General features: G+C 41.4%; 2 protein-coding genes and 1 pseudogene across 4 annotated transcripts in view; 2 read left to right on the top strand and 1 right to left on the bottom strand.

Moving 5' to 3' along the window:
- The first annotated feature begins 3,279 nt into the window (after positions 1-3,279).
- On the top strand, positions 3,280-10,533 carry LOC132673348 (GTPase IMAP family member 7-like). 2 transcript variants are annotated; one of them, XM_060625955.3, is made up of 2 exons: positions 3,280-3,374; positions 9,103-10,532. In XM_060625955.3, the coding sequence occupies exon 2, from the start codon at positions 9,120-9,122 to the stop codon at positions 9,993-9,995; it is 876 nt and encodes a 291-aa protein (XP_060481938.3). In that variant the 5' UTR covers positions 3,280-3,374; positions 9,103-9,119; the 3' UTR covers positions 9,996-10,532. The 2 variants fall into 2 exon arrangements, with proteins under 2 accessions (XP_060481938.3, XP_081651212.1); XM_081795086.1 differs by lacking the exon at positions 3,280-3,374 and adding an exon at positions 7,487-7,604 and having other exon boundaries at positions 9,103-10,533.
- An 8,170-nt stretch (positions 10,534-18,703) lies between these two features.
- LOC132673454 (GTPase IMAP family member 4) lies at positions 18,704-23,773 on the top strand. The gene is given in 4 exon segments (XM_060626137.2): positions 18,704-20,336; positions 22,845-23,603; positions 23,606-23,742; positions 23,744-23,773. Coding segments are annotated over 4 exon segments (984 nt in total). The 5' UTR covers positions 18,704-20,278.
- Positions 23,774-24,618: 845 nt separating this feature from the next.
- LOC144614375 (GTPase IMAP family member 4 pseudogene) overlaps positions 24,619-27,200 on the bottom strand; it is a 67,262-nt pseudogene continuing 64,680 nt past the window's right edge. Inside the window, exon 2 of the transcript XR_014135870.1 lies at positions 24,619-24,661. The product of XR_014135870.1 is annotated as a GTPase IMAP family member 4 pseudogene (transcript). The remainder of the gene's footprint in view (positions 24,662-27,200) is intronic.

The raw sequence follows: 27,200 nt of genomic DNA, 5'->3' as shown, positions 1-27,200 counted from the left end.
CCCCAAGTGCACTGTCACACCTAACACCTCTACCTCTTTTGTGACACGACTGCCGTGAGGCTGCAAGAGGCAGCTCTTCTTGCACATCCGTGGATCCAGAAGACCATTTCATTAAAGACATGTGAGAGCAGGGGTGTAGATAATCCATATCCCTTATCCTGGTAGACAGGCTGTGGAGGTGCTGAGTCTTCCTTTTCATGCAGTGCCCTTTGGGGGTGGAGTGAGTGGGGAGAAACCAAGAAACCTTGAGTGATATCCAACAATTCACTTAAGGGATATTGTTACAAAGTAGAAGTGACAAGTTTTTTTTTTTTGGCAACAAGAGAGAAGGCTCCAGAATCCCTAACCCCCAACATGATGGTATTTGGGGATAAGGTAAGTGGGTTTCCATGAGTTCATGAATCTGGGGTCATCTTGACGGGATTAGTGCCCTTGTAAGAAGAGATAGCAGAGAGTTGCTTCCTCGTTCCATCATGTATGGACACAGTGAGACTGTGTCATCCACAAATCAGGAAGTGAGCCCTCCCCAGGGATACAAGTTGGCTGGCACATTGGGATTGGGCTGCCCAGTATCCAGAACTGTGAGAGATTAATTCCTGTTGTTCCTGCTCCCAGGCTGTGGTATTATGGCGGTCCACGCCAACTAAGACAGCATCTATGATGTGTAGATGAGCCTCAGAATGGTAATCTATGAGACTAGCGTTGAGGGTTGTATTATTACTACTAAGTACTACCTGTTGATCACTATGGTCTGAGAACCACTTCATGTGTATGACTTTGTCTGGTTTCACAATGACCTTCTGAAGTAAGTACTCCATTTTAATGATTAGGAAAGTGAGTTGCAGATAGTTTAATTTACCCAAATGTGGCAGGTTGAATGGTGGCCCCAGACAGGTGTCCACACCCTAATCCCCAGAGTCTGTGAATGTTACCTTATTCCATAAGGATTTTGCAGATGTTATTAAGTTAATGATTTTGAGATAAGATAATTCTGAATTATCTGAGTGGACCCAAGATGTAATCAGAAATGTCCTTCTAAGGAAGAGGTACGAAGGCATTGTGATGAGGGCAGCAGAGATTGGTGTGATGTGGCCACAAGCCCAGGAGAGCAGGCAGCTTCTGGAAGATGAAAGAGGCAAGGAATGGATTGTCTCCTAGAGCCTCCAGATAGAACCAGCTCTGCAGGACCTTGATTTTATGTCCATAAGACTAATTTCATATTCTTGTCTTCCAGTATTGTTGGAGATTAATTTTATATTGTTTTAGGCTACTAAAGTTTTGATAGCTTGTTATGGCAACAATAGAAAACTGATTCACCAGGTTATAGAGATGATATGTAGAAGAACCAGGACAATGTAGGGAACCATTCTTTTTCATCTCCTGTTATTATCTCTGCAATGTTTTAATAAGTTGAGCTTTGAGGCCATCTAGATCTAAGCAGAAGAAAATTCCCTGATTCCCACAAGAAGACTCCTGTAGAATTTAAAGAATGTCTTTTAATGACCCCACAACTTTTTGCAAATTCATTATATCCACATTGCTTTGTGTGTGTGAGATTGAAATAATAAAAGGAAAACATAAAAAAAGGAAGTGGAAGGAAGCCCTCAATGATGAGGAGCGTGGCTAAGTGAGCAATACAGATATGGGGCAAGACTACTTTTATCAAATATCTTCTAGAAGGAGATCACTCGTAACTTAGGGCTCAGCATGGGACTGATAAGAGCCACATGCTCCTCTTTGACCAATGATCGCAAGGCTGTTACCATTTGAGACCTACATCTGATTTCCTGTAGCATCCATGAATTCTGTGTCAACTACTCTCCCGTTCCCACTAGGGAACTTACCAGCATACCTGAGGATAATACCTGGAGAAGCAATTAGCTGACCAGGAAAACATCCAAGATGGCTCTGGCTGGACACGTTTCACTCAAGGAATATATAGATTGAAATGAAACTAGGCAATGGTAGAGATATTTTGAGTAGGACATAGTGTTCTGGCTCCCCTCTAGACTTCTATGTATGTAGCCTCATCAAGACCTACTTCATGGGTATGTAAAGGACCCTGTGATGTCATCTTGAAATTCTTAAGTTTTGTGTGTGTGTTTGTGTGTATGTGTGTGTGTGTGTGTGTTTATGTGTGTTTGTTTGTTTGATTCTCTTTGACAAAGGGCCTGGCATTTTTATTTTGTGCCAGACCTTGTAAATTACATAGCTGGTCCTGGTCTGTGTCTTTATTGCAAGTTGGAAAACAGTTACCTGGGGCCCTCCAAGTCATTAACACCAATAAGTGGTCCAATGATATTGACCAATAATATACTCATTAACACGGTAATTTCAAAATGTAACTACTTCCTTCCATTGGTGGTCACCCCATTATACATTACTTCCTGCCACATTTAGTCTTCTTAGTACCCACATTTAAGCTTCAGCATTGACTAATCCCATGTCTCAAAGTAATGAACAAAAATATATAATCAAAACCATAATAATTTTATGGTGATGCAACAAATAATTGGAACAGCTGGTCAACCATGAGAGCTTTGACCATCTGCCTCTCATCTCATAGTTTCCAGAGCAGGTTGGAATGGGTGTACTGGCTAAATCTGAAAAAGTCTATCTCTGCCTGGGTCTGGGGTAGGGGAAGGTAGGAAGGTTTAGGGGAAAGATGATTCTCCTCCCTGGGTCCATCTTTTCTTGTCAGGTCATGCATATTTTTGGGCTTGAGAGAACCATATGAAGAAAACTAGAGAAGGTGTGTGGTCATTGGATGACTTTTTCCAGGCTACATCTTCCTCTTTTACTCTTGGTTCTCAATGGTTTAGACTCTTTTGGCTTTGTACCTGAGTGCTGTTAAATTTTTAATGAGTAACTTGAGAGCTTCATGAAAGACCATCATGAAAGCCCATATGATGCAATCACTGGGAAGTATCCCAGGCTCTAAATTTGGACACATCTAGCCACATATCTGAGTTCCTTTCACCCAGAATCAACCCAGCATCTCCCACTCCATCCAGAGAAGATGATCAGAGAGCACGCCCGGCTCTGTGTGCATGATTTGTGTCACTTATAAGGGCTTTTGGGATCCACCACTGTAACCCCAAACAACAAATATAGCTTTGGGAATTTTGTGTGATAGCAGGCACATGGAGAAAAAGCTTACACCTTGGTAAAACTAAAGCATTCCCCAAATTATAGGGTAATATTTCTGTCTCTTTAAAGACGAAGAGTTCCTTCACTAGGTCCACCCAATCTGAGCTTCCTGCCTCAGAGGTTTAAAGGGTGCAAACACTTTTTCCTCTCAGTTAAACTAAAGCACCAGCTCAAACAGCTTCTTTGGAGAACACTCAGGAACTCATCAGCTCATTCGAAAGAAGGTGAGCCTGTCCTAGGGCAATGGAGCCGGGAGGGGCAGCAGGACACAGGGCTGTGCATGGGTGTGGGTTCTGGTCTGAGAGGGGACCAAGTACCGTGCCAGCAGCCCAGCAAACAGGATGCTGCCACAGGGGTCCCGGGGGAGGAAGAGTGGGAGTAAGGGGATTGAGTGGCCCATGTCCACATGTCTCCTATTTAGCAGGACAAACTTGCTGAACAGCATATCTTCCATCAGTTGCTGTCATGACAGAGTGAGTGGTGCCTGACACCCCATCCATTTCCCTTAGTGGGAAACTAGTGTCCTCAAGGCAGGTCTTTAGAGCTGGAAGGCAATTTAGAGACCAGTCTGTCCCAGTCCCTCTTTTTTCCTGAAAGAAAATCTGAATCCCAGATGGTGTGTGTGTGGTTTTATCAAATTCCCCGGGATACCCAGGTCACAAATGGGACAAGAAGTCTAGAATTCAGCTGGCTGTGTCCTTTCCAACATGTAAGAGAGAAATGGTGTGATCGACAGTGTAACAGAGGAGGTAAGGGAGGGATGTCATGGGGAGAGAATGAGCTATTCTATAGAAAACAAGTGTGCGTGAAGCCCTTTGGTTGCCTTCCTTAATTCCAGGGTTGCTACCAGTTCATGTTTCTGGACAGAGAGTGATCTACCTCTCCTGGCCTCCCATGATCTATTTCTGATCCAATGTAAAGAGAAATGTAGAATCAAGGGCCTGAGAAGGAACCAAGAAGAGACCAGAGCATGCAAGGGTTATGCATTAGTGTAGAGGTCAGACATACTTTGCATTGGATCCCTCCTCTGCCCAAAGCCCATTAGCACAGTGACCTTGGTCAACTTTCTCAGCATTTCTGAGCCACATCAATCTCCTCATTTCAAAAATTAGAGTGGGGGCGCCTATCTGGCTCAGTGGGAAGAGCATGGGACTCTTGATCTCAGGGTTGTGAGTTCAAGCCCCATGCTGGGTGTAGAGATTAAATACATACATACATACATACATACATACACTTTAAACATTAGAATACTAAAAAGTATTAAATTACTAGAATACTACAAATTTTGTCACTTTATCAGTAAATACTTACATATCTATGTCTGGAAGATAAAGGTCATTAAAAGATACCATAATCAGACTTCAAAAAGCATTTAGAATTTAAAAAACATTATCAGGTGTATTCCAATCCCCAGATTGTCTCATACATTTTAAAATTGAAATCAGGTCCATATATGGTTCATCAAGTGCATTTCTTTCATATCTCTTAAGTTTAATTTGATAAATAAGTTTTCACCTTCCTGTTTCTTTTTGTAAAATGTTTCTGTTTAAGAAACGGTTGGTCCTTTGTCCAATAGAATTGGACAGTGTACATTTTGTTCTTTAAATCCTCAAGATGTCATATGACATGTTCTTCTAGTTTCAGTGTTTTGTATAAATTTAAATTTAAGGAGAGGCTTGAGCAGATTAAGGCTTGCCTGGTTATTGGGTGGCAATATTTCATAGGTGCAGTTGTAAACGTCCAGCAGAAGGCACCTTATATATTCTTCTGTCTCTTTCTGTAATGTAGCAGACAGTAATGATAGCCTAGACTAACTTTGTTTCATTAACAGTCGCAAATTATAGTATTATAATTCTATCAATCTTTCTTCATTGATTGGATGGCATAATCCTTTAAAAAGAAACTTCCCCTGAATCATACTTTCATTTCCATAAGGTGTAGTTAATAAGACAAAAGGAATGTTTGATTCTTTTTTGTCCATGTTCAGACTGATGACATCATTTCCTAGCATACCCCAAAGAGAACACTTCACTTCTTTTGGAATGTTGGTATTGTTATGAATTCATGAACTTCAACATATTTGATGAATTTTAATCCATTGAAATTATTATTCTCATTAATATTCAAATTACCCCATCTGTCCAGTCAGCCTCTTCAAGTGGCTCTGTAGTCCTTTTGGTAAGATCCAAACATTTTTTTTTGAAAGTGATCTGTGCACCCAATGTGGGGCTAGAACTCATGAACGTGGGATCAAGAGATGCATGCTGTATTGACTGAGATAGCCAGGCGTCTCACGGTTCGAGTACTTTTTGATAGCATCCTCGCTTTCTAGTATGACTAGATAGTCTAAGATCCACTTGCACATTTCTTGGCCCAGAAATGGAATCAGTACCTTCTCCTAAGAGTCCTAATGTTTTTGGTGGGAAATGGCATTTGAAGAGCAAAGTATGGGCACTAAGCGTGCTCATTGCCACTGGGCTTGCCCTTGGGCTTCAAAACTACACATGTGCACAAAAACCTAAGAATAGGACAGGATTCCTGAAAGCAATTTAAGATTTTCTTGACGTTTTTTCCCCCTATTTGGCCTTACACTCTATCCCATTAGGACAATAGCCAATGAAGCAACTGCATTTTCAAGTTTCTTGGACCAATTCTTTGTGTGGTTTGTCTATTACACCAAATACTATGTATTGCATTTGCTTTTGATTTTTACTAGTTATCTGAAAATATAGTTTTTGTTTATAATTATGAAGCTATTTACAGATGTTCCTCACTATCCGCAAGTAGAACGTTCCTATGAAATCTTTTATGAAACAAAATGACATAAAGGAGAGAAGCAATTACCATCAATGTACATGGAAAAAGGGTGCGCATTCCCAGATCTCCCCCAAATAACCTCCCTTATGTGTTTCTGATACTTTTAGACACAACTTGTTAACAGATGCACACATTCAATTGAGAGAAAGCCCACGTGCTCATCTGGCTCACAGTTCTGGTGGATGGATGGTGAACCCCTGTGTGAGGTTCCCAGGGAAGGTGATTGGCAGCTGGCGTGGACAACGGCCCACTCGGCCTCTCCATTAGCTCAACTGGCTGTGAAACAAATGCAGAATGCTGTATTCGTGTTCAGCTTTTTTTTGTACAAATGAAAAATCCTCTTTGAATTTATGTCAGCCAGCAACAGCAGGTACACATGTAGGTCTTTCATAAAGGAAAAGAGCTGTAATTCAAACTCTCAAAAAGAAGGAAGTACATGCCTTCAAGACAAATCTATGAAATCGAAGTATATTCAAAGTAGTTTCCAGCTTCTACCCTGTCCCGGCCTTATTCCTCCCATCCCTCTGTCAGTAACTTCTTTGGTGATGGTTCAGATGATCTGCCATTGCTTTTTCATGTGCATGAAATATATGTTGTATTTTGTACCTACAGTTCATGTTCCTCCCCACTAGAGAAATGACAGTAAACTAAATATTACTTTCTTCACTTTGCCTTTTTTTTTGCTTAATGAAATATCCTGGAGATCTCTCCATCCTGGCATAGAGAGGTATTTCTTATTCCTTTCTACAGTTGGATAGTACATCGCTGTGTGTATGTACCTTGGTTTATTCAATCAGACCCCTACTATTGGGCATTTGGTAGATTTTTGGTCTTTTGCTATCACAAATAGTGATGTGGAGAATAAACGTATGCCTAATCTTTTCCTATGTTTTTGTCAGTGTAGCTGTGGGATATAAGGAAGGGAAACTTCTTCCTCTACCCTTCAAGGTCTTCCAGCTGCACTAAGAATTACTTTTACTTGAGGCAGATTAACAAGAGAAAAAAAAAGCAGTGTGCACAGATGCTCAGTAATGAAACTAAAAGCAAGAGAAATGACCAAGGCAGGCAGTTTTTATAGTTTTTAGGCAAAGAGACGATGGATCTGTGAGGGATTGACAAAACAAGGAAAACTTAACTTTGGGAGCATCTGTTAGGCAGGAATTCTAAAGAGACTTTGGGCTGGGATAGTAAATTTGTAGAAAGTAGCGGGCTGTTTATACAGTCTTCTTGGCTCTAAATCTCCCATCCCTGGTCATAAGGGTGTCTCTTTACCTCCTGGGACAGGAAGGGCACATTTTACACGGGAGATTTGTTTCCTGCTTGCAGGGGGCAGAAGAGGGTCTTAGTAATCTTGCCACACAGGCTGTATCTTAAGTTACTTTTGTATGAAATAGTCAGTATGCCAAAGTTGCACGTTTAGGGATGACCTGTCCTTGTCTGCTATAGGCATAAATCCTAAAATTGGGACTCACAATCCAATAATAAATGTATATGTAATTTGTGTGATATTGCTAATTTCTCCTTTGTAGGTTTTAGACTGTTTTTCTATTCTCATTAGCCATGGAGGAGAAAACCTGTTTCCTCTAAACCTTTACCGACTGATTATAGCAGCAAATTTTTGGACTTTTGCCAAATCTGTAAGTGGAGAGATAGTATCTCAGTGTAACTTCAATTTGTTATATTTAGTTTTTTTTATTTTCCTATGTTGGATTTATTTTCCTCTACTTTAAATGAGTGTTCATATATTTTTACATAGTTGAGGAGCATTGACATTTCTTTTTTTTCTTTCAACTGTTTATTCCTATGTCTTGCTCCATTTTCTATCGAGTTATTGGACATTTGTCTTTCTACTTTTAGGTATTCTTTGTATAAGAGGAGAATTAACCCTCTTTGATATAGTCTGACATTCATATTTTAATTGTCTGTGGTGTTCATTGTCTCCCACTGTCTTTTAGATCTTTATGTAGTCAGATGTATGAATCCTTTTCCTTACAATCTTTCAAATCTTAGAAAGAGTTGCCCCGCCCCTAGGTTACAAAGGATATGTCTGAGTTTCTTCTAGTATTTATGTGGATTGATTTTTAGTGTTTATATTTCTAATGTATTTAGTATGCGAATGGCATGAAGACGTGGGTGCAGTTTTGTCTTTTTCTGTGTGGTTTTGTACTTATCCCAATGCTGGTTATTAGTCCATCTTTCTCCCCATTGCTGTGAGATGCCGCCTTACGGAAGATAAATGTAACGTATTACAATTGAACTGGATACTCATGAATATAGTACACCAATTTGGTCTATTTCTGAATTGTCTGTTTTTGTTTTCCGTTCTGTCTCTGTTCACACACACGTCCTACTGCCTTAATTATAGGGGCTAAAATATTTTACTATCTGGTAGAGCTAGTCCTCCCTCATCGTTCTTTTCTTTTTTGACTGTACAGGCTAATTTTCTTTCTTCAGTCATCCAAATGAATGTAATAGTCAACTATTTTAGCTGCAGGGAAAAAAGTGGTGACAAAAATTTTTAACTTATATTTATATAAAATCACGTTAAAGAAGTATCTATTAAATCAGTGTTGAATTTGGGGAATTGTCTCTTCTGCATCGAGGTATTTTTCTTCTTAGTGTACTACTAGAGATGTGTTGTAACAATCCATTTTCTCATATTGAACCACCCTCGTATTTCTGAAATAAATCACATGTAATTGTGGGGTATTACTTTTTAGTGTCTGACAATTTATTTGGGATTTTGGCATTAGTATTCGCAAATGAGACATGTCTGTAGCTTTATTTATTGGTTAAATCTTTGTTAACCTTTGGGATCAATATCACACTTGTGTCATAGAAAGAATTGGAAAGGTTTCCTTCTGTTTTAAGCAATCAGGAATAGTTTAAGAAAGGTTAAGTGAGATCCACATGAATCCATCTGGACCTGGTACTCTTTTGTAGGGGAACTCTTTAACTACTTTGTTTTTCCATGGTGATTGAATTGTCTCATCTTTCTGTCTTTATGGGACCAACATGGATAGTAGACTACTGCAGGATTTCAGGGAGGAACACATAGGTCATAGGAGCGAGGTGATGGTTTCCATTTACCTTCTTTGACTCTTTTTCTTCTCCTTCCTTTGCTTTACACCACAGAGACTCCTGGTAGTGACATGGCAGACCCTCAGGACAACACTCTGAGGATTGTACTAGTGGGGAAAACTGGAAGTGGGAAGAGCGCAACGGCCAACACCATCCTGGGGAGTAGAGTCTTTGAGTCTAGAGTTGCTCCCCATGCTGTCACCTCCAGCTGTCAAAGAGCATCCCAGGAATGGAAGGGGAGGAAAATTGTTGTTGTTGACACCCCAGGGCTCTTTGACACCAAGGAGACCCTGGATACCACATGCAGGGAAATCAGCCAGTGTGTCCTCTACTCCTGTCCTGGGCCCCACGCCATTGTCTTGGTCCTCCAGCTGGGCCGCTACACGGATGAAGAGCAGAAGACCATGGCATTGATCAAGGCTCTCTTTGGGAAGCCAGCCTTGAAGCACATGATCATATTGTTCACTCGCAAAGATAACTTGGAGGAGCAGAGCCTGAGTGACTTCTTAGCAGATGCAGATGTGAAACTAAGAAACATCATCAGCGAGTGTGGGAACCGCTACTGTGCCTTCAACAACAGAGCCTCAGAGGCCGAGAAGGAAGCTCAAGTGCAGGAGCTGGTGGAGCTGATAGAGGAGATGGTGAAGAGCAATGGAGGGGCTTACTTTACCGATGCCATTTACGAGGACACAGAGAAGAGGCTGAAGCAACGGGAAGAAGACCTGAAGAAGATCTACACCGATCAATTAAATAATGAAATTAAACTAGTAGAAAAGGAATATGCTGATAAATCACAGGAAGAACGGGAGGAAAAAATAAAATGTCTAAAAAGGAAGTATGCTGAAGAAACACAAAATATCAGGGAAGAAGCTGAGAAGGGCATATTTGAACATGTTTTAAATATGATTATGTGGGTGCTTCCAAAAATATGGTATATGTTTTGGTAGTAAAGACCATTTCATTTTTTCTTCTGAATTTACGATGATTTGCGATAGTGGTAGATTGTAGTTTCCATAGACAGCTGTGACAATAGCTTCTACTTATTCTTCCTATAACCTGACCCTGTTACTCCTGCCACTGACTTGCGGGGCCTGTGTCCTCTACCTTGGAACTGGGCAGATCTGGGACTGTTTCAATTAATAGCAGATGGCAACACCTTGTGACTCTAAGGTTACATATGGGCAATGCCTCCTTGCCCTGTTGGGGTTCTTACCCTTGGAACTTGACTGTCATGTTGTGAGAAAGCCCAGGCTGCCTCTTGAGAGGCCCCCATGCAGAGGGCCTGAAGTCACTGGCCCACTTCCCAGCTCACCTTTCATTTGTGACTCACACCAACTTGCCTGCCATGCAAGTGAGGCAACACAGAAGCGGGCCCTCCGGCTGCCCCGCCATCTCAGACGAACTTGCAGAAAGCAAAGATGATCCATTCCCGCTGAGTCCTGCCCAAAAGGCAGCTTTATGAGAACAAATAAATGATGGCTTTTGTTTTTAACCACTGAGCTTCACAATGGTTTGTTATGCAGCGAGAACTAACCAGAATGAAGCCTCTTCCCAGCTCTCAGTCCCCAGTGCCTCCCCTTCCCACCTGTCCCTCTTCACACAAAGTTGGCATAATCAGGCAATGGCATATAGAGTTCAAAGACTCAGGAAAATTCAAATCAGAAATCCTGCACACGTTAAGTGTCTGAACCACTGGTCACATTTGTCGTTGCACCGCATGGCCACAAGTCCTATGTTAGGGAGGTATTTGGTTCCTCTGGAAAGATTGTACTGTGATTCATGGAGATCTGAAAGTCACAGGTTTCTTTTACTGTGTTTCTCTCTTTTCTTTTTTTAGGGACCATCCTAACTTAAGATGTCTCCAATTGTATTCGAAAAATCCCCATCTGGGCCACATATTTTTCATTTGCCTCTGTAGAATCACACTTCACCTTAGCTCTTTGCCCCATGAGGCTGATATATATGCACTACATTAGTGGGATCTCTTGCTCTCTGACTTCTGCCTGGCTGGCCAATGGGAAGTCCAAGTCAGAGACCCTGTGGAAGTAGAAAAGCAAGGCTGGGGTATCCATTCTCCCACCTCTATCTCTGCAGGGCCATCTCTGACTAGCTGCAGTCCTATGCCAAAGGTCATAGCTCCTCCCTTGGTGGCCTTTGTACCCAACTCTCCTTCTGTGTTCCAGTCTTTGTTCACTCTCTCAGGGTTGGGTTGTAATTTTTCACCGATACTAGTAATGTCCCTTGTGATTTGCAAATTCCCTGTGTCTACAGCTTGTAAGTTGCCCTTTCTCTAAACTTTCTCCAAGTACCTAATGAGAGAAGACCACCTTTTTCTTGCTAGAATCTGATTCATAAATCTTATGATGCCCACTTCTCTTTCAGAACGTCTTTATTGTTGTTGATGGCTTAAAATTCCCTGTAGTGTTTGTTTTCTTCCACCAGAAATATCTCTCCTTACCCTTCCATGGTGTGACATTTGCAGTGAGTAGATGAAAGGTTCTGTCTTGCTAAAATCATAGAGAAAATTCAGTTAGATGGGTGACTTTCTGTCACTCATGAGGATTGCAGACACTCCAAATCCAAATTATTAGAATTTTTACAGTCGTCCTTTTTTTTTTTTTTGTCCGTGAACATGACTGAGAATATTTACCAATGAGTGAATATTAGGGAGACAGATTAGAGATTGAATCTGGAAAACATAAGATTCTAAACACCTGTTCTTTCTAAGATTCATCAGAAGTATTCAGAATGCAGTAAAAACAACACGGAAGAAAAATCCTCTTATGAGAAAACATGTGTCAAATGATAGAGCAAGACCAAAGTACTCTCTGCCATCATGCAATTCTTATTTTCAAAAGTACTTCCTTGTAAGTGACTCATCTGTGTGATAGTATCTTTAGGGAGCAAAGTATTCATGCCCTGTCTTGAGGTTTTTCATTTAAGAACCATTTAAAGGATATTTTCCCTCAGAGATATGCAGAAGCATTCTTAATACAATTAACCTGTGCGAGGGCTGTTTGAATGTGCAGCTTACGTGAGCTAATTTCTTTTTTTCCCAACCTTAGGTTCTATTTTGGAAGGTAACACATACCCAGAGAAAAAACGAGTAAATCAAATAAATCATTATCTCTTCACTTGACAATTGAAATATTGCTCACTCACTTCTCTTAACATATTTTATGTCCCAGTTTTCTCTGAAGATGGTTCTATTTCAGTGCTGAAGATTGTGGTATTTCCAGCGTTTAATGTGTGCATGATCCCTGTTGTTGAAATATGTGATAGTCATGACTCATGATGGGGCATTTAAACAAGGATTTATAGAAGAAGACCTGAGGAAGGATTTAGGTGTGAAGTCTTCTGTGAAGGATGTGTAGGATGTGTCCATGTGGGTGATGGGTAGGATGATCATGCTTCTGTTCAGAAACAGGAAAGTTCAGGGTGACAGGTAAGATTTTCAGGGGAAGGGTAGAGTCAGGAGCAACAACGTTCAGTTAGGTTTGTGACAAGTTGAATATCAGATGTCAAAGGTAGGGTCCAATATAAATGACCTGCATTAACTTGAAATCTGGGTCCGAAGGTTATGTGAAAGGCTTGGGGTAAATGTGGGTGGATATTAACATAAATATCTCCAATTTCAGCTGAATCTTTCTAATTGCCAATACCCCACAGTCAAAAGCTATATGCCAGAAGATCCACATAGGATGCCCAAAGGAAGAAGCGAAAACCAGTTTTGTGAGATTTATTCCTTCAACTAATTTGATAGATATTTGAAGGGGTCAAGAAGAAAGGACTTTTTTTTTATTTAGGTTTTATTTAAGTAATCTCTACATCCAATGTGGGACTCCAACTCATGACCATGAGGTCAAGGGTTGCATGCTCTTCCAACTGAGCCAGCCATCTCCCCAGTGCAGAAGGTGACCCAGGTGAAACCGTGTGACTATATAAGGGAAGCCCCACAGGGACTCCTCTCTGCGTGCCATGTCCAGCGAGATGGAGGTTCCCTCTTCCCGAAAGCTAGTGAGGTGGCCTCAGGACTTTGATGCTGCCAGAGGGATGTGGGTGGTGTATGTTAAGAGACTTGATGTGTGTCCTTTGGAGTTTGGCTTTGCTCCCTGCTGGTCCCATGGGATACATGAAGGCTATTGCTGTGTTCTGTGGAGGGAGCAGGGTACACACGGTGGTGGCTGTCTTGGAAGCAGTCAAAACTTTCACTAAGGGGCGGGGGGTGGCAAAAGCTAGGTTCCTCATATCAAATGTGGGCCACACAGTAGGGAGGCAGCCAAAGCCAGTTTGAAGGGGACTTGCCCAGGGGCCCAGCAGGGATCCCAACAGCTTCTGTGTGGACCAGAGCTCTGGAAGTCCAGGCACCAGGAACAGACATTGAAGTAACTGGCGGGAGGGGAGAGAGTGGCTGTTTGTTGGACTTGTGATTGCAGATTCCCAGGGAAGACTCTCTAAAGACTCATTAAAGGTCTCCTGGGCGGGGAAAGAGCCACTAAGTATGCTGCCACCATCCCCCACCCCCACCAAGGCCAGACTACACCTGACTGGTCTTCAGTGTTCCTGCTTCTTCTCCCCTAGCCCATGAGCAATCAGAGCCAAGGCAAGGACAGGAGGAGAAGGGCAGGATGTGGAGAGCTCTAAGGAGCCCTGTCTACAGTGCAGGTTCTTCTCAGGGAGTGGCATATGCCAGGGACAGTAGAAGCTTTACACTTCAGTGAAACTAAAATTTTTTTAAGTGCTTATTTATTTTTGAGAGAGAGAGAGAGAGAGGGAGAGACAGAGCATGAGTGGGGGAGCAGCAGAGAGAGAGGGAGACACAGAATCAGAAGCAGATATGTATTTTGCTAATTAATTTTCATTCTTTCTCTTTCCTAATAGGCACACTGAAAGCTAAATTTTAATTTTTCATAACTTTGAAATGCAGTTATTTAATTACACTTCATTCCAAATATTGATCAGTTTCTGTTTTGTCTCTTTTGACCCATTAGTTATTTAAAACTGTGTTCTCCAATTGCTAAACATATGACATTTTATTTACTTTTCTTTTAATTACATTGTGGTGAGGAAATGTTGTCTATATTATTTTAATACTATAAAAATTTTAAGCATTTCTTCTTGGATAAATGTAAGAGTAATGATAATAAATGTTTCCTATGTACTTGAAAACAGCTGGCTGGAAGTTTTCTGAAATAGTCTACATATGCTCATTAGATCAGACTTATTAATCATGTTGCCTAAATCTTCTGTCTACTTTTTGATTTTTTTCTATCTTCCTGTTCTAGAAATGAGAGATGTGTGTTAAAATCTATCACCATGATGGAGATTTGTCTATTTCCTCTTCTGATTCGATTATTCCCTTCATACATGTGATGCCTCCCTTTGTGGTGCATAACATTGTAAAACCGTGTTTTATCTTGATGAATGGGACTACTTACACTAGTTACATGAGCAGGGCAGGTGTTTCAAGACCGTGGTGTGCATTCAACTCATCTTCTCTGCTCTCTCCCCTCTTTACCCTCCTCTGTGATTTTCCTTCTTATACAAAGGAACATCTCATATCTTTTGTAATTTACAAATTTTTGTTCATTTTCTGCTCCTTCAAAGACCACTAAATGATTCAGAAAGGCAAGGATCCTTACCAGCTCTCATTGCTGATGTATTCAGTTGCCCAGAACAGTGCCTGGCACATGATAAGCTCTTGATAATTATTGAACGAAAATTCTATGTAGTTTGATATTCTGTTCTTATTTGTTTAGAATTTGCTTGTAGGTTTACCTATACTGTTGCTTTCAAGTTTTCCCTCACTTAACGTTTTTGACTTGAATTTCTTCTTCAGTCCCCTCCAAAACTCTTTATTTTTTTTTAACTGAAAACTTTAGTGCATTTATCATAATTAAAACTTGTGACCTATTGGGATGCATGAAGTTTTATTTTTTACTTTCTATGTGTCCAACCTGTTCCATATTTCTCTTTCTTCCCCTTCCTCTTTGTGGTTTAACTTGAATTATTTAGTTTTTTTCCCCCCACATTTTATGTTTTTCTCTACTGGTTTGGAAATTATCTATGCTTTTCCTGAAATCGCCCAGTGATTACAACATACATTCTTAACTTCTCAAAATCTCAAGAAATCTATATTTTAATCTTCTTCGTATACAACAAATTAGAACATTTTAATTCCATTCCCACCCTTAACCCCAATCTATATATTGTTATTATTGAATATTTAATTTTCTAATTTCCCCCGCTTTTAAACTTTATGAAGCATTAGTATTATTTTACATAGTTTGCATTCGTTTAAACTTACTTTTTTTTCTCTGTGACTTACTATCTGGATTACTTTCCTTTTGCTTCAGATACATTCTTTACAAGTTCCTCTAATGAGACTGTGCTGTTGGCAAGAACTCTCAGTCTCTGTTACCTGAAATGTGTGCATGTATTTTGTCCTTATTTTTGACAGTGATTCTGAGTCTAGGATTTCAGGTTGGCTGTCGTTTTCTCTCAGCACACTGAAAATCTGCCTCCACTGTTTCTTGGCTTCCTCTGTTACTCTGCCTGGCTCAGTTGATATAGTGCCTGACTCCTGCTCTCAGGGTCATGGGTTCGAGCCCCATGTTCGATGTAGAGCTTACTTAAAAAAATCAAGGGTGCTAGGGTGGCTCAGTGAGTTAAGCGTTCAGCTCTTGTTCTGTGCTCAGGTCATAATCTCACAGTTCTTGGGATCAAGCCCTACATTGGGCTTTTCATTGACAGCACAGAGCCTGCTTGGGGTTCTCTTTCTCTTTGCTCCTTCCAGCTCATGCTATATCTCTCTAAATAAAAAAAAAAGTATAACTCCAAATATCCCTTCCTCAAATGTCATCTGTCTGTTCTTTCTGACTCCCTTTAAGATAGTCTTTCTGCTTTGATGGGCTACAGTTTTAGTATGTGCTAAGGTGTGAATGCTTTCTTACTTTCTTTCTTTTTAATGATTTATTTATTTTTTAATTTACCTCTTAGTTAGCATATTTACAACAACGTTTTCCGGAGTAGATTTCTTAATGCCCCTTACCCATTTAGCCCATCTCCCCTCCCACAACCCCTCCAGGAACCCTCTGTTTGTTCTCCATATTTAAGAGTCTCTTATGTTTTGTCCCGTCCCTGTTTTTATATTAGTTGTGCTTCCCTTCCCTTATGTTCATCTTTTTTGTGTCTTAAAGTTCCCATATGAGTGAAGTCATATGATATTGGTCTTTCTCTGACTAATTTCACCTAGCAGAATACCCTCTAGCTCCAACCACATAGTTGCAAATGACAAGGTTTCATTCTTTTTGATTGCTTGTAATACTCCATTGCATATATATACCACATCTTCTTTATCCATTCATCCATTGATATGGGCTCTTTCCATACTTTGGGCTCTTTCCATACTTTGGCTATTGTTAATAGTGCTGCTATAAACACTGGTGTGCATGTGCCCCTTCAAAACAGCACACCTGTATCCCTTGGCTAAATACCTAGTAGTGCAACTGCTGGGTCGTAGGGTAGTTCTATTTTTAATTTTTTGAGGAACCTCTATACTGTTTTCCAGAGTGGCTGCACCAGTTTTCATTCCCACCAGCAGTGCAAAAGAGATCCTCTTTCTACACATCCTCACCAACATCTATTGTTGCCTGATTTGTTAATGTTAGCCATTCTGACAGGTATGAGGTGCTGTCTCACTGTGGTTTTGATTTGTATTTTCCCGATGATGAGTGATGTTGAGCATTTTTTTTCATGTGTCAGTTGGCCATCTGGATGTCTTCTTTGGAGAAGTGTCTATTCATGTCTTTTGTCCATTTATTCACTGGATTATTTGTTTTTTGGGTGTTGAATTTGATAAGTTCTTTATAGATTTTGGATACTAACCCTTTATCTGATATGTCATTTGCAAATATATTCTCCCGTTCCGTCAGTTGCCTTTTACTTTGGCTGATTGTTTCCTTTGCTGTGCAGAAGATTTTTATTTTGAGGAGGTCCTAATAGGTCACTTTTGCTTTTGTTTCCCTTGCCTCTAGAGACGTGTTGAGTAAAGTTGCTGCAGCCAAGGTCAAAGAGGTGTTTTTTTTTTTTTGTTTTTGTTTTTGTTTTTTTTGTTTTTTTTTTTGCCTGCATTCTCCTTAAGTATTTTGATGGTTTCCTGTCTTACATTTAGGTCTCATACATTTTGAGTTTACTTTTGTGTATGGTGTAAGAAAGTGGTCTAGGTTCATTTTTCTGCATGTCGCTGTCCAGTTTTCCCAGTATCACTTGCTGACAAGACTATCTTTATTCCATTGGATATTCTTTCCTGCTTTGTCAAAGATTAGTTGACCATACGTTTGTGGGTCCATTTCTGGGTTCTTTATTCTGTTCCATTGATTTGAGTGTCTGTTTTTGTGCCAATACCATACTGTCTTGATGATTACAGGTTTGTAATACAGTTTGAAGTCTGGGAGTGTGATGCCTCCAGCTTTGGTTTTCTTTTTCAAGATTCATTTGGCTATTCAGGGTCTTTTCTATTTCCATACAAATTTTAGGATTGTTTGTTCTAGCTCTGTGAGGAATGATGGTGTTATTTTAATAGGTATTGAATTGAATATGTAGATAGCTTTGGGTAGTATTGACATTTCAACAATATTTGTTCTTCCTATCCAGGAGCATGGAATCTTTTTCCATTTTTCATAAACTTTCTAGTTTTCAGTGTACAGATTTTTCACCTCTTTGGTTGGATTTATTCCTAGGTATTTTATGGTTTTTGGTGTAATGGTAAATGGGATCAATTCCTTGATTTCTCTTTCTGTTCTTCATTATTGGTGTATAGGAATGCAACCAATTTCTGTGCATTGATTTTATATCCTGCAACTTAGCTGAATTCATCGATCAGTTCTAGCAGTTTTTTCATGGAATCTTTTGGGTTTTCCATATAGAGTATCATGTCATCTGCGAAGAGTGTAAGTTTGACCTCCTCTTGGCCAATTTGGATGCCTTTTATTTCTTTGTGTTGTCAGAAGTGCAGTCTTTTTTTTTTTTCAATATATGAAATTTATTGTCAAATTGGTTTCCATACAACACCCAGTGCTCATCCCAAAAGGTGCCCTCCTCAATACCCATCACCCACCCTCCCCTCCCTCCCACCCCTCATCAACCCTCAGTTTGTTCTCAGTTTTTAAGAGTCTCTTATGCTTTGGCTCTCTCCCACTCTAACCTCTTTTTTTTTTCCTTCCCCTCCCCCATGGGTTTCTGTTAAGTTTCTCAGGATCCACATAAGAGTGAAACCATATGGTATCTGTCTTTCTCTGTATGGCTTATTTCACTTAGCATCACACTCTCCAGTTCCATCCACGTTGCTACAAAGGGCCATATTTCGTTCTTTCTCATTGCCATGTAGTACTCCATTGTGTATATAAACCACAATTTCTTTATCCATTCATCAGTTGATGGACATTTAGGCTCTTTCCATAATTTGGCTATTGTTGAGAATGCTGCTATAAACATTGGGGTACAAGTGCCCCTATGCATCAGTACTCCTGTATTCCTTGGGTAAATTCCTAGCAGTGCTATTGCTGGGTCAGAGGGTATGTCTATTTTTAATTTTCTGAGGAACCTCCACACTGCTTTCCAGAGTGGCTGCACCAATTTGCATTCCCACCAACAGTGCAAGAGGGTTCCCGTTTCTCCACATCCTCGCCAGCATCTATAGTCTCCTGATTTGTTCATTTTGGCCACTCTGACTGGCGTGAGGTGATATCTGAGTGTGGTTTTGATTTGTATTTCCCTGATGAGGAGCGACGTTGAGCATCTTTTCATGTGCCTGTTGGCCATCCGGATGTCCAGAAGTGCAGTCTTTTGATTTGACATCTGAGCTGGGATACACAGCACAGCACTCCAGAATGAATAGAGAGCCCACAAGCTGGAAGAAGGACCTTAAGAAACACCCAGATAACTTTTGTTTCGGTATTTCTGTTATCCTCCCCTTCCCTAACACCCATCACCAACACCAACTTGTGTCCAAAGATGCTTTTTAAAAATTCTGTGATTTCTCTTCTCCCTTTACAAAAAGCTCTTTCCTATTCCCTGTTCTAAAAGGATAAACAAAGAACTCTTCTTACAAGAGAAGTCTGTCTTGCTCACAGTGTTGTACATTGTTTTGATGACTTTGTAAGGGTGAAATTGTAGTGTAGGGCTAACGTGTAGCTTGAGAGATAACAGCTTTGTGTTGACACTGTAGCTTGAAGAATAACAGCTTTGTTCTGACACTGAAAGTTAAGAGATAACAGCCTTGCTTTACTCTTGTAAATTAGGCTTCACCAATGAAGGAAACAAAAGTTCAAAGAAAAGAGCATCAGAGGTAGGGTCAAGGAGATCCACTGGTTGCAACTTAATGGCAGAAAGTCTAAAATAATCACCTCATCCGGGAACTGTTTCTAACTCATCTGGGAACTGTTTCTAACTCATCTGGGAACTATTTCTCTGTTTTGTTCCCAGGTGATGATAAAACGATGTAATCAGCTATAAAAACTCTGTACCCCGGCTGTTCGAAGCCGCACTCTGATAAAGAGTGTTGGTCCCGATCGGTCGGCCTTGCCTCTCATTCCAATAAACTTTGTTGTGACAGTCACTGGTGCCTGTAGCATTCTGTTTCAGGAGTCATGTGAATGCAACAACTTCCCATCAGAGGAGCCTGTCCTGAACAACTAGCATTTTCAGCCTGTCCTTGTCAAAGTTTTCTCCAGTAATTTTGTTAGGAAACACTATTCAGGAAGAAAATTGGTTTTATGGAAGATTCATGAATCAGGCAGCATCTCATCTTGCAAATAGGGGGGCTCTCCACTGAGCTACAGAAGAAATGTCTTTAAAGGCAGGGAGAGGGCATTAAATGAGAAGACAAAGAAAGGAATTTATTAGCAAAGAATGCGTGTTTAGGCAAGTCTGGCTTCTTAAGGGGAGTGGAAGGGGTCTGTCAGTAAATCCTCAGCATCCCAGGGGAAGGCCACCCTGAAGGAGTGCTAACAGACCACCAGAAGTGCATGATTGTGTGGAGAAAAGGGAACAATCTGAAGATGAGCCCAAATGTGGAGAGCAGAGAAGCCTTGGGAAATAGGGCAGGGAAACCAAGTGGCAAGTGTGCAGAAGAGAAGAAACTGTTGGCTACACGAGGTTGAGGCTTCCAGTACCGTCCACCTCCCTAAAACCACACATTATGTTTCTCTATGGCAGGAATTCACATTGAATGGCAACCTCTAACAGCGGTCCGTGCTGCAGCCCCGGTGACCCCAGGAACAGCTGCGGTGAGATCAGTGAGATCCAGTCCTCCCGGGCTGGGCTGGGGGAGGACAGCGAGTAGAGGGGTTCTCTTGTGCTGACAGCCAGCCCTCATCCGGCTGAAGCAAAATGTTTCCACCCCTGTATCTGATCTCCTCTTCATCTCCTCTGCTTTTTCTTTCCTGTCCACCCTGTCCACTCTCTCTGGGTAAAACGCCTTTCTGGTTCTCCTCCCGTGATTTCCCTACTCCTCCTCGCTAGGGAGATGCCCTCAGGCTGTCCCAAAGTTGGAGTCTTCCATAGGGATTCTAACTAAATAATAATCTGAACTCCCATCCACATGTTTCCTTTGATAATCTTAGCCATTCTGTATTCAGTGTTCTCGGTTTCTGGAAGTCTACCTGTCTCAGGCCAGGGATCTGGTTAGCATGTGTGGACTCTGCATTGGGGATGGTTTTGCTAATAATCCTTGGAAGGAGGTGGGGACCAACTACAGATTTTGTGGAACCCAGAGCTGGAGCTTCTGCAATATCTCTTCTCTGCTCCATTGGCATTTTAAAAAGAGTATTCCAATTGACAGAGTAGATGGAAGGGGACCAAATGGAAGCAGAGAGACCAGCTGGGAGACTCTAGAGGTCTGGATTCTGATTGTAGTGGGAGCTAGTGTGATGGCCTTCAAAGTGGAGAGAGAAAAGTAGACAGATTTGCAGGTGGAGCTCAGAGAATGTGCTGATATGGAAAGGAAAGGGAGAGCAAGGGAAGGGAAGGGAAGGGAAGAATCGAGGGCAGTTGCTAGATTTTGGGTCTAAGGGACTGGATCAATGCTGTTGCTGTCTCTGACAAATAAATGCAGTTTATAGTAGTGTCTCTAATGTTGTGAGTGTCATAACATATGCATTATGTTCACGGAGAGATGGATGGCTATAATACAGGATTCCCATTCAGGAATCAGCCTCACTCAAGGGCTGTTCTGGCAGGGTCTGCCTCCTTGGAGAAACAGGCTTTCAAATATGATTCACTCTTATCTTCCACCTGGGTCGAGGGTGGTTCTGTGCTTTATAAATCCTGAAGATGGGGACCATATAGAGACAGTGAAGAGATATGCAATGAATTACTGAAAAGAAATGCAGAAGAGCTATATAGATGATTTGTTGTTTAACTTAAGGCACAGTTATTCTGAAAAATGTGAGAATTGTTATGCTGAGCTGGGATTACCTGTCAACTGTCCTAGGAAGTAGAATATGCTTAATCTAGTGAAGCTAAGAAAGTATAACTCTACTAATGCACTCAACTGTATCCTTTTTTTCTCTCATTAAAAATTAAAAAAATTATTCATTTGTGTGTGTGTGTGTGTGTGTGTGTGTGTGAGAGAGAGAGAGAGAGAGAGAGAGAGAGAGAGAGAGAGAATGAGCATGGGAAGGGCAAAAAGAAGGAGAGGGACACGCAGAATTGGATACAGGCACCAGGCTCTGAGATGTCAGCACAGAGCCCAAAGCTAGACTGGAACCCATAAATAGCGGGATCATGACCTGAGTAGAAGTCCAGCACTCAACCGACAGACCCACCCAGGTGCCCCTCCATATTTTTAAGAAACAGAGACGGAGAAGAGAGGAAGAGGGAGACAAAGAGAGAAAGAGAGAGATAATCTTAAGCAGACTTCCTGCTCAGCATGCAGCCTGATGTGGTACTCAACCCAACAATTCTGGGATCATGTCCTGAGCCGATATCAAGAGTCCAATGCTCAATCGACTGAGCCACCCAGGTGCTCCGTTTCTTTAATTTTTTGTGTATCAAGAGATTTTGTAATAACCTTAGAGAAATGTCGGTATTTTCTGGCTATAATTCTTTAATGACTTAATTTAGAATATAAAAGCTTCACTGGATTCTAAGCGAAGGTTTTTAACTTTAAATATAAATTATATTGTTCTCTCTCATGTCACAATCCCTGACAGGGTGGTTGCACACACGAAATAGAAAAAGACACTTTGTCTTTCCACACAAGCATCCCTTTTACCCTGCAAGGTTGTGTTGGCCTGTGTAACCCCCCTGGCTGGCTTCTTAATGGCAGAAGAAAATTTCCATTTTGAATAAAAATGGTGTGGCAGGGGTCTCCCACTGAGATGCCCCAAAGTCAAATTTTGTGTTACTTGCTGCATTGCTCTTATGAGGAACAACTACCAGCAGCAGCAGCTCAGAATTCTCTTCTTAAACTACAATATTTTGTTTCCTCTTCTGTGAGCTACTTAGAGCCCACAGAAAAATCTCTTACCCAGGAAGAGTTAGAAGCTCCAGGAAATCCTGGAAAGTACTTGGGCATTCCCCAAGTATTGCAAGAGAACTTCAAGCTTTCTATAGACTTCGAATAGGCTTCTTTAGAAGCCTTCTATAGAGTTCCTGGGAGTGCAGCAGTCATTTATGGGAGGGGACCCTGGGGCAACAGAGGAGGGGTGTGTGTGAGGTGAAATGGGGGGCCCTATAAGGAAGCAGCTGGAGGTCCATCCTAATGCTATGGCTTTTGTTTCTTGATGTACCAGGGCTTAGAGACCAAGATGGAAGAGCTTCACAGCTGAGACTTGTCTTAGTGGGTAAGACTGGAGCAGGGAAAAGTGTCACAGGCAACAGCATCCTCAGAGAGAAAGTGTTTCATTCCAGCATTGCGGCATCAGTCACCAAGACCTGTAACAAAGGGAGCAGCAGGTGGCAGGGAAGAGAAATTGTGGCCATGGATATGCCTGTCATTTTTGACACCGAGGCACAGGATGCTGACACCTGCAAGGAGATTGCTCCCTGCATCTTCCTGACCTCCCCAGGGCCTCATGCTCTGCTCCTGGTGGTCCTGCTGGGCCGGTACATGCAGGAAGAGCACAAGGCCATGGAAAAGATCCTGCAAATGTTTGGACTCAGAGCTAGGAGATACATGATTCTCTTATTCACCCGGAAAGATGACTTGGATGGCATCAATTTCCATGAATACTTAAAGGAAACACCAGAAGGTATCCAAGAGCTGGTGGGGAAGTTTAGTGATCGCTACTGCATTTTCAACAATCTGGTGACAGAAGCTGAGCAGGAGGCCCAGAGAAACCAGCTGCTGGCCCTGGTCCAGTGAGTGGTGGCTGAGCATGAAGGAAGATGCTACACTAATAAGATGTACCAAAAGGCTGAAGAGGAAATTCAGAAACAAATACAAGTGATGCAAAAACTTTACAGAGCAGAGCTAGAGAGACAGAGGGTGCAGCTAAGAAGGGAGTTTGAAGACAAAGCCAGAAAGCTGGAAGATAAACTGGAGTGACAGAAATGAAGCAAAACATGGAGAGAGAATTGGCAGAGAAAGAGGTTTTCTATGTCCTAAAGCAACAAAATTCCAGTTATCAAATTGAGAGTCAATGTTGACTACTTGAATTTATCATAGGAGCACTGAAGAAGGCTTTTGTTTTTTTTCTTTCACCTGTTTATGGAAGATTAACTTGAATGAGAAGATCTCCTTATTTCCTACCCATTTTGTGCTGGCCCTCCCCAACCCCTCATCCCCCAACTCATTCACCAACCTTGGAGCACTCTTCCTTCTGTCTCTCAGACTCTCAAGACTAAGGGGTATAATCAGGTTCACTGTTGGCGATTGGTAGATATTTGATTGACTTAACAGGGGAGGGACAAATTCTCAATTTGTGAAACTCCAGAGAACATATTGATGCTCTTCTAGGAAGATGACCCCAAACTTTACCTATTTATCCTGAATAAAATCTAGATTCTTTCTAGATTGGTGTACCCTCTCCCTCTGTGACTTCTACTCACTTGTTTTTGCCTTTGGGACACAGTGATCACCTTCCCCATACAGTTTTTTAGAAAGATTGGTTCTTTGGGGTGCCTGCCTGGCTTAGTCGGTTAAGTGTCCGACTTCAGATCAGGTCATGATCTCATGGTTGTGAGTTCGAGCCCCACGTGGGGCTCTGTGCTGACAGCTCAGAGCCTGGAGCCTGCTTCAGATTCTGTGTCTCCTTCTCTCTCTGTCCCTCCCCCACTTGTGCTCTGTCTCTCTCTGTCTCTCAAAAATAAATAAATTTAAATAAATAAATACAAAATAAAAAAAGAAAGATTAGTTCTTTGTGTTGGATAATCTATTGATGGAGAGGCTTATAGAATTCTTTCCAGATGAATGGAAATTTATTTAGTAACAGTTTTACAGAAGGATTCAAATTGTTCCTTATAAGCTGCCCACTGAAGAACAAAGAGTTGTTTGGAAAATACACCTCTCAGAACTCAACTAAGTGAAATGCCAGAAAGAGCAGTTGAAAGACAGAGATTCAACACAGAAAAGAACTGTTTGCTGTATTCAGATATATCTACAGCAACTCTTTGACTGACTTCAATGCAACATATTTGCTGAATAACCAGTTCTCTCCTTTTCATGTGAAACTAACTGTTGCCACTTCACCTCCATCACCTCAGACCTTTATTACTTACTGCACATACCGCCCCCTCCCAGTTGAATTATTTGTTTGTTGTTGTTATAATAAAAATTTTCTGTTCTCTCATATTTCTATAAAATTGGAGTGCTCTTTTTCTTGGAAAACATCTTTGCTATAATTTTCTTTATTATTTTCTTTAAAATGTATTTATTGATTTATTTGAGAGAGCTTTAGCAGGGGAGAGGCAGAGATCAAGAGAATCCAAAGCAGGCTCCACACATCAGTGCAGAACCCAATGCAGGGTTGAACCCACAAACCATGAGATCATGACCAGAGCTGAAACCAAGAGTAGGATGTTCAACTGACTGAGCCTCCCAGGCAATCCACTTTTGCTACCTATTCTAAGAACACAGGGGTGAGTTTCACTTTTTGGTAAAGTTCAAGATGATTTTGGAACTAGTCTTGGTCTACCCTCAAGATATTTCTCCTCCTTTTCCTTGGAAGTTCCCAGCCACATCCTTAAACCCTCTGCCAGTCAAACACCACATTCTCCTTGGATTCATTCATTATGCACTGATAGAAATTATGTGTAACCAAGGCTGCAGAGGCCTTTCTGGTTTTCCTAGAGCAAAAATTCCTTTTAATATATGGATAGCAGTAGGAGGGTCTTTATCCCTTTTCTACTTTTCTACTTGGTCCTTCTCACATAATCCATTATAGCATTTCCCAAAGCACATTTACATGTTGTACCAATATGTTCTAGTAGTCATATGTCATTTATGGAAACTCTCCTTGCTCTGCCATCTTGAAATTGGCTTCTCCATGTCCAAACCCATTTTGCCCGAAGGGACATATATCTCTCCCAGTTTTCCTCAACACACATAGATTTAGACTGTACTTTTAGTTAATCTTGAGGATAAGAGAAGCACAACACAAAGAAGCTCACAATCCCTTTAGAAATAGTCGCTCAGGAGAAGGGCCAAGATGGCAGGGTAGCATGGAAGTTTTCTGCTTCTCTTGACCCTGAAATATAGGTAGATAAGCACCAAAGCATTTTTGCACACCCAGAAAATGTACCTGAGGATTAATACAACAATCTGCATAACTTGAGCCACAGAACTTGGCAGGTACGAGGCACAGAAAGGTGATTTGGGGAGAGAGAACCCAAGGAGGGTAGGGAGTTGTTTTTGCTTGTGTAGAGAAGGACAGATACAGGGGGTAGAGTTCAGGAAAATACTCCCCCCAAAAGCAGCTGGAGAGAAAGAGAAAGAGTGGAAACACCCATAAGGGACTGACCAGGAAACAGAAAGGATAAAGCAGAGTTTCAATACCATTAAGGGGGACTCTATAAACAGGGGAACACAGAGTTGGAAACTCTGCAGCTCAATACTTGGCGATGCTGTGGTGGGGAGGGCGAATCCCTAGGAGCAGACAGCGAGGTCTGAGGTCTCCTCAGGCCACATGGTGAGAGGTGGTTACCTTGATAAGAGGACATTTGGTAGAGGCCGTGTGGCCTACCCACAGTCAAAGGTCCCAGCAGACTTCAGAGAACAGCTATTTGCTGGTGTTGGAACAAGGGCGTTAAGGGTGGTGAAGTCTGGCACCACATGTATGTTGTGATTTGCCATAATCTCTGAGACGCTGCTGCTACATGATCACGTGAAAATTTTGTGGGGCAGGTTGGCAGTAGTAGTCTCTGGGCATCTGCAGTAGCGCCACCACACAAACGTTCCCAGGAGCCACCAGCACCTGGCCATTGCTTGGCAAGACACTTCCACAGAGGGCCAGAGTGGGTTCAAGCCCCAGGGCCCTCAGAAGTGAGGAGTTTGGAAACACAGCTCCATCTGAGATAAAATTCAGAAGGGAGGTGCCACTTGATTGCTTGGTCATGGATAGTGTAGAAGTGGGGAGTGGATGGAAGCTGGAGACAAAGGACGGTTGCATGTTTGCCCGTGGGTGAGAGCACAGAGTTCTGATGCTGGAGACTGGGTACCTGGGTGACGCCATTTACACCTCTCCCATGCATGCGCATTCACGCATACACATGCCACAATGATCCACACCAGTAACCCTAGCAGCGCCATACAGTGGAGAACAGAGCCATTGCACCAAGCCCCATCCAACTGCGCTAACAAAGCTCTGGAGGACTACAACAAGTCTCTCCACCTGCTTAGTGTATTCTCTGGACTATAAAGTGCTCCATAGTTCAACTTCTAGGGGAAACTGGATGTAATTTCATTCATATTTCATTCTGTTTGCTGATCCATTTATTTAATATTTTTTTCTCTTCCTTTCTTGTTCTTGAGTATAGAAAGAAAAAAATTATTTTTATTTTCCATTTTTATAAAAATATTTTCCTTAAAATTTTCTACTGCATTTTTTACTTCTTTTGTAAATTTTTATTCTATTTTACTTTCATAATTTCATTTTATTCAATTTTATTGTATTCTTTATAAAAAATATTTTCAAATGTTTCCTACTTTT

This window comes from Panthera onca, chromosome A2, assembly GCF_046562875.1.
Source record: "Panthera onca isolate mPanOnc1 chromosome A2, mPanOnc1 haplotype 2, whole genome shotgun sequence".
NCBI lineage: Eukaryota > Metazoa > Chordata > Mammalia > Carnivora > Felidae > Panthera > Panthera onca.
The sequence above is the reverse complement of the archived record's forward strand: the minus strand, read 5'-3'. Positions and strand labels throughout refer to the sequence as shown.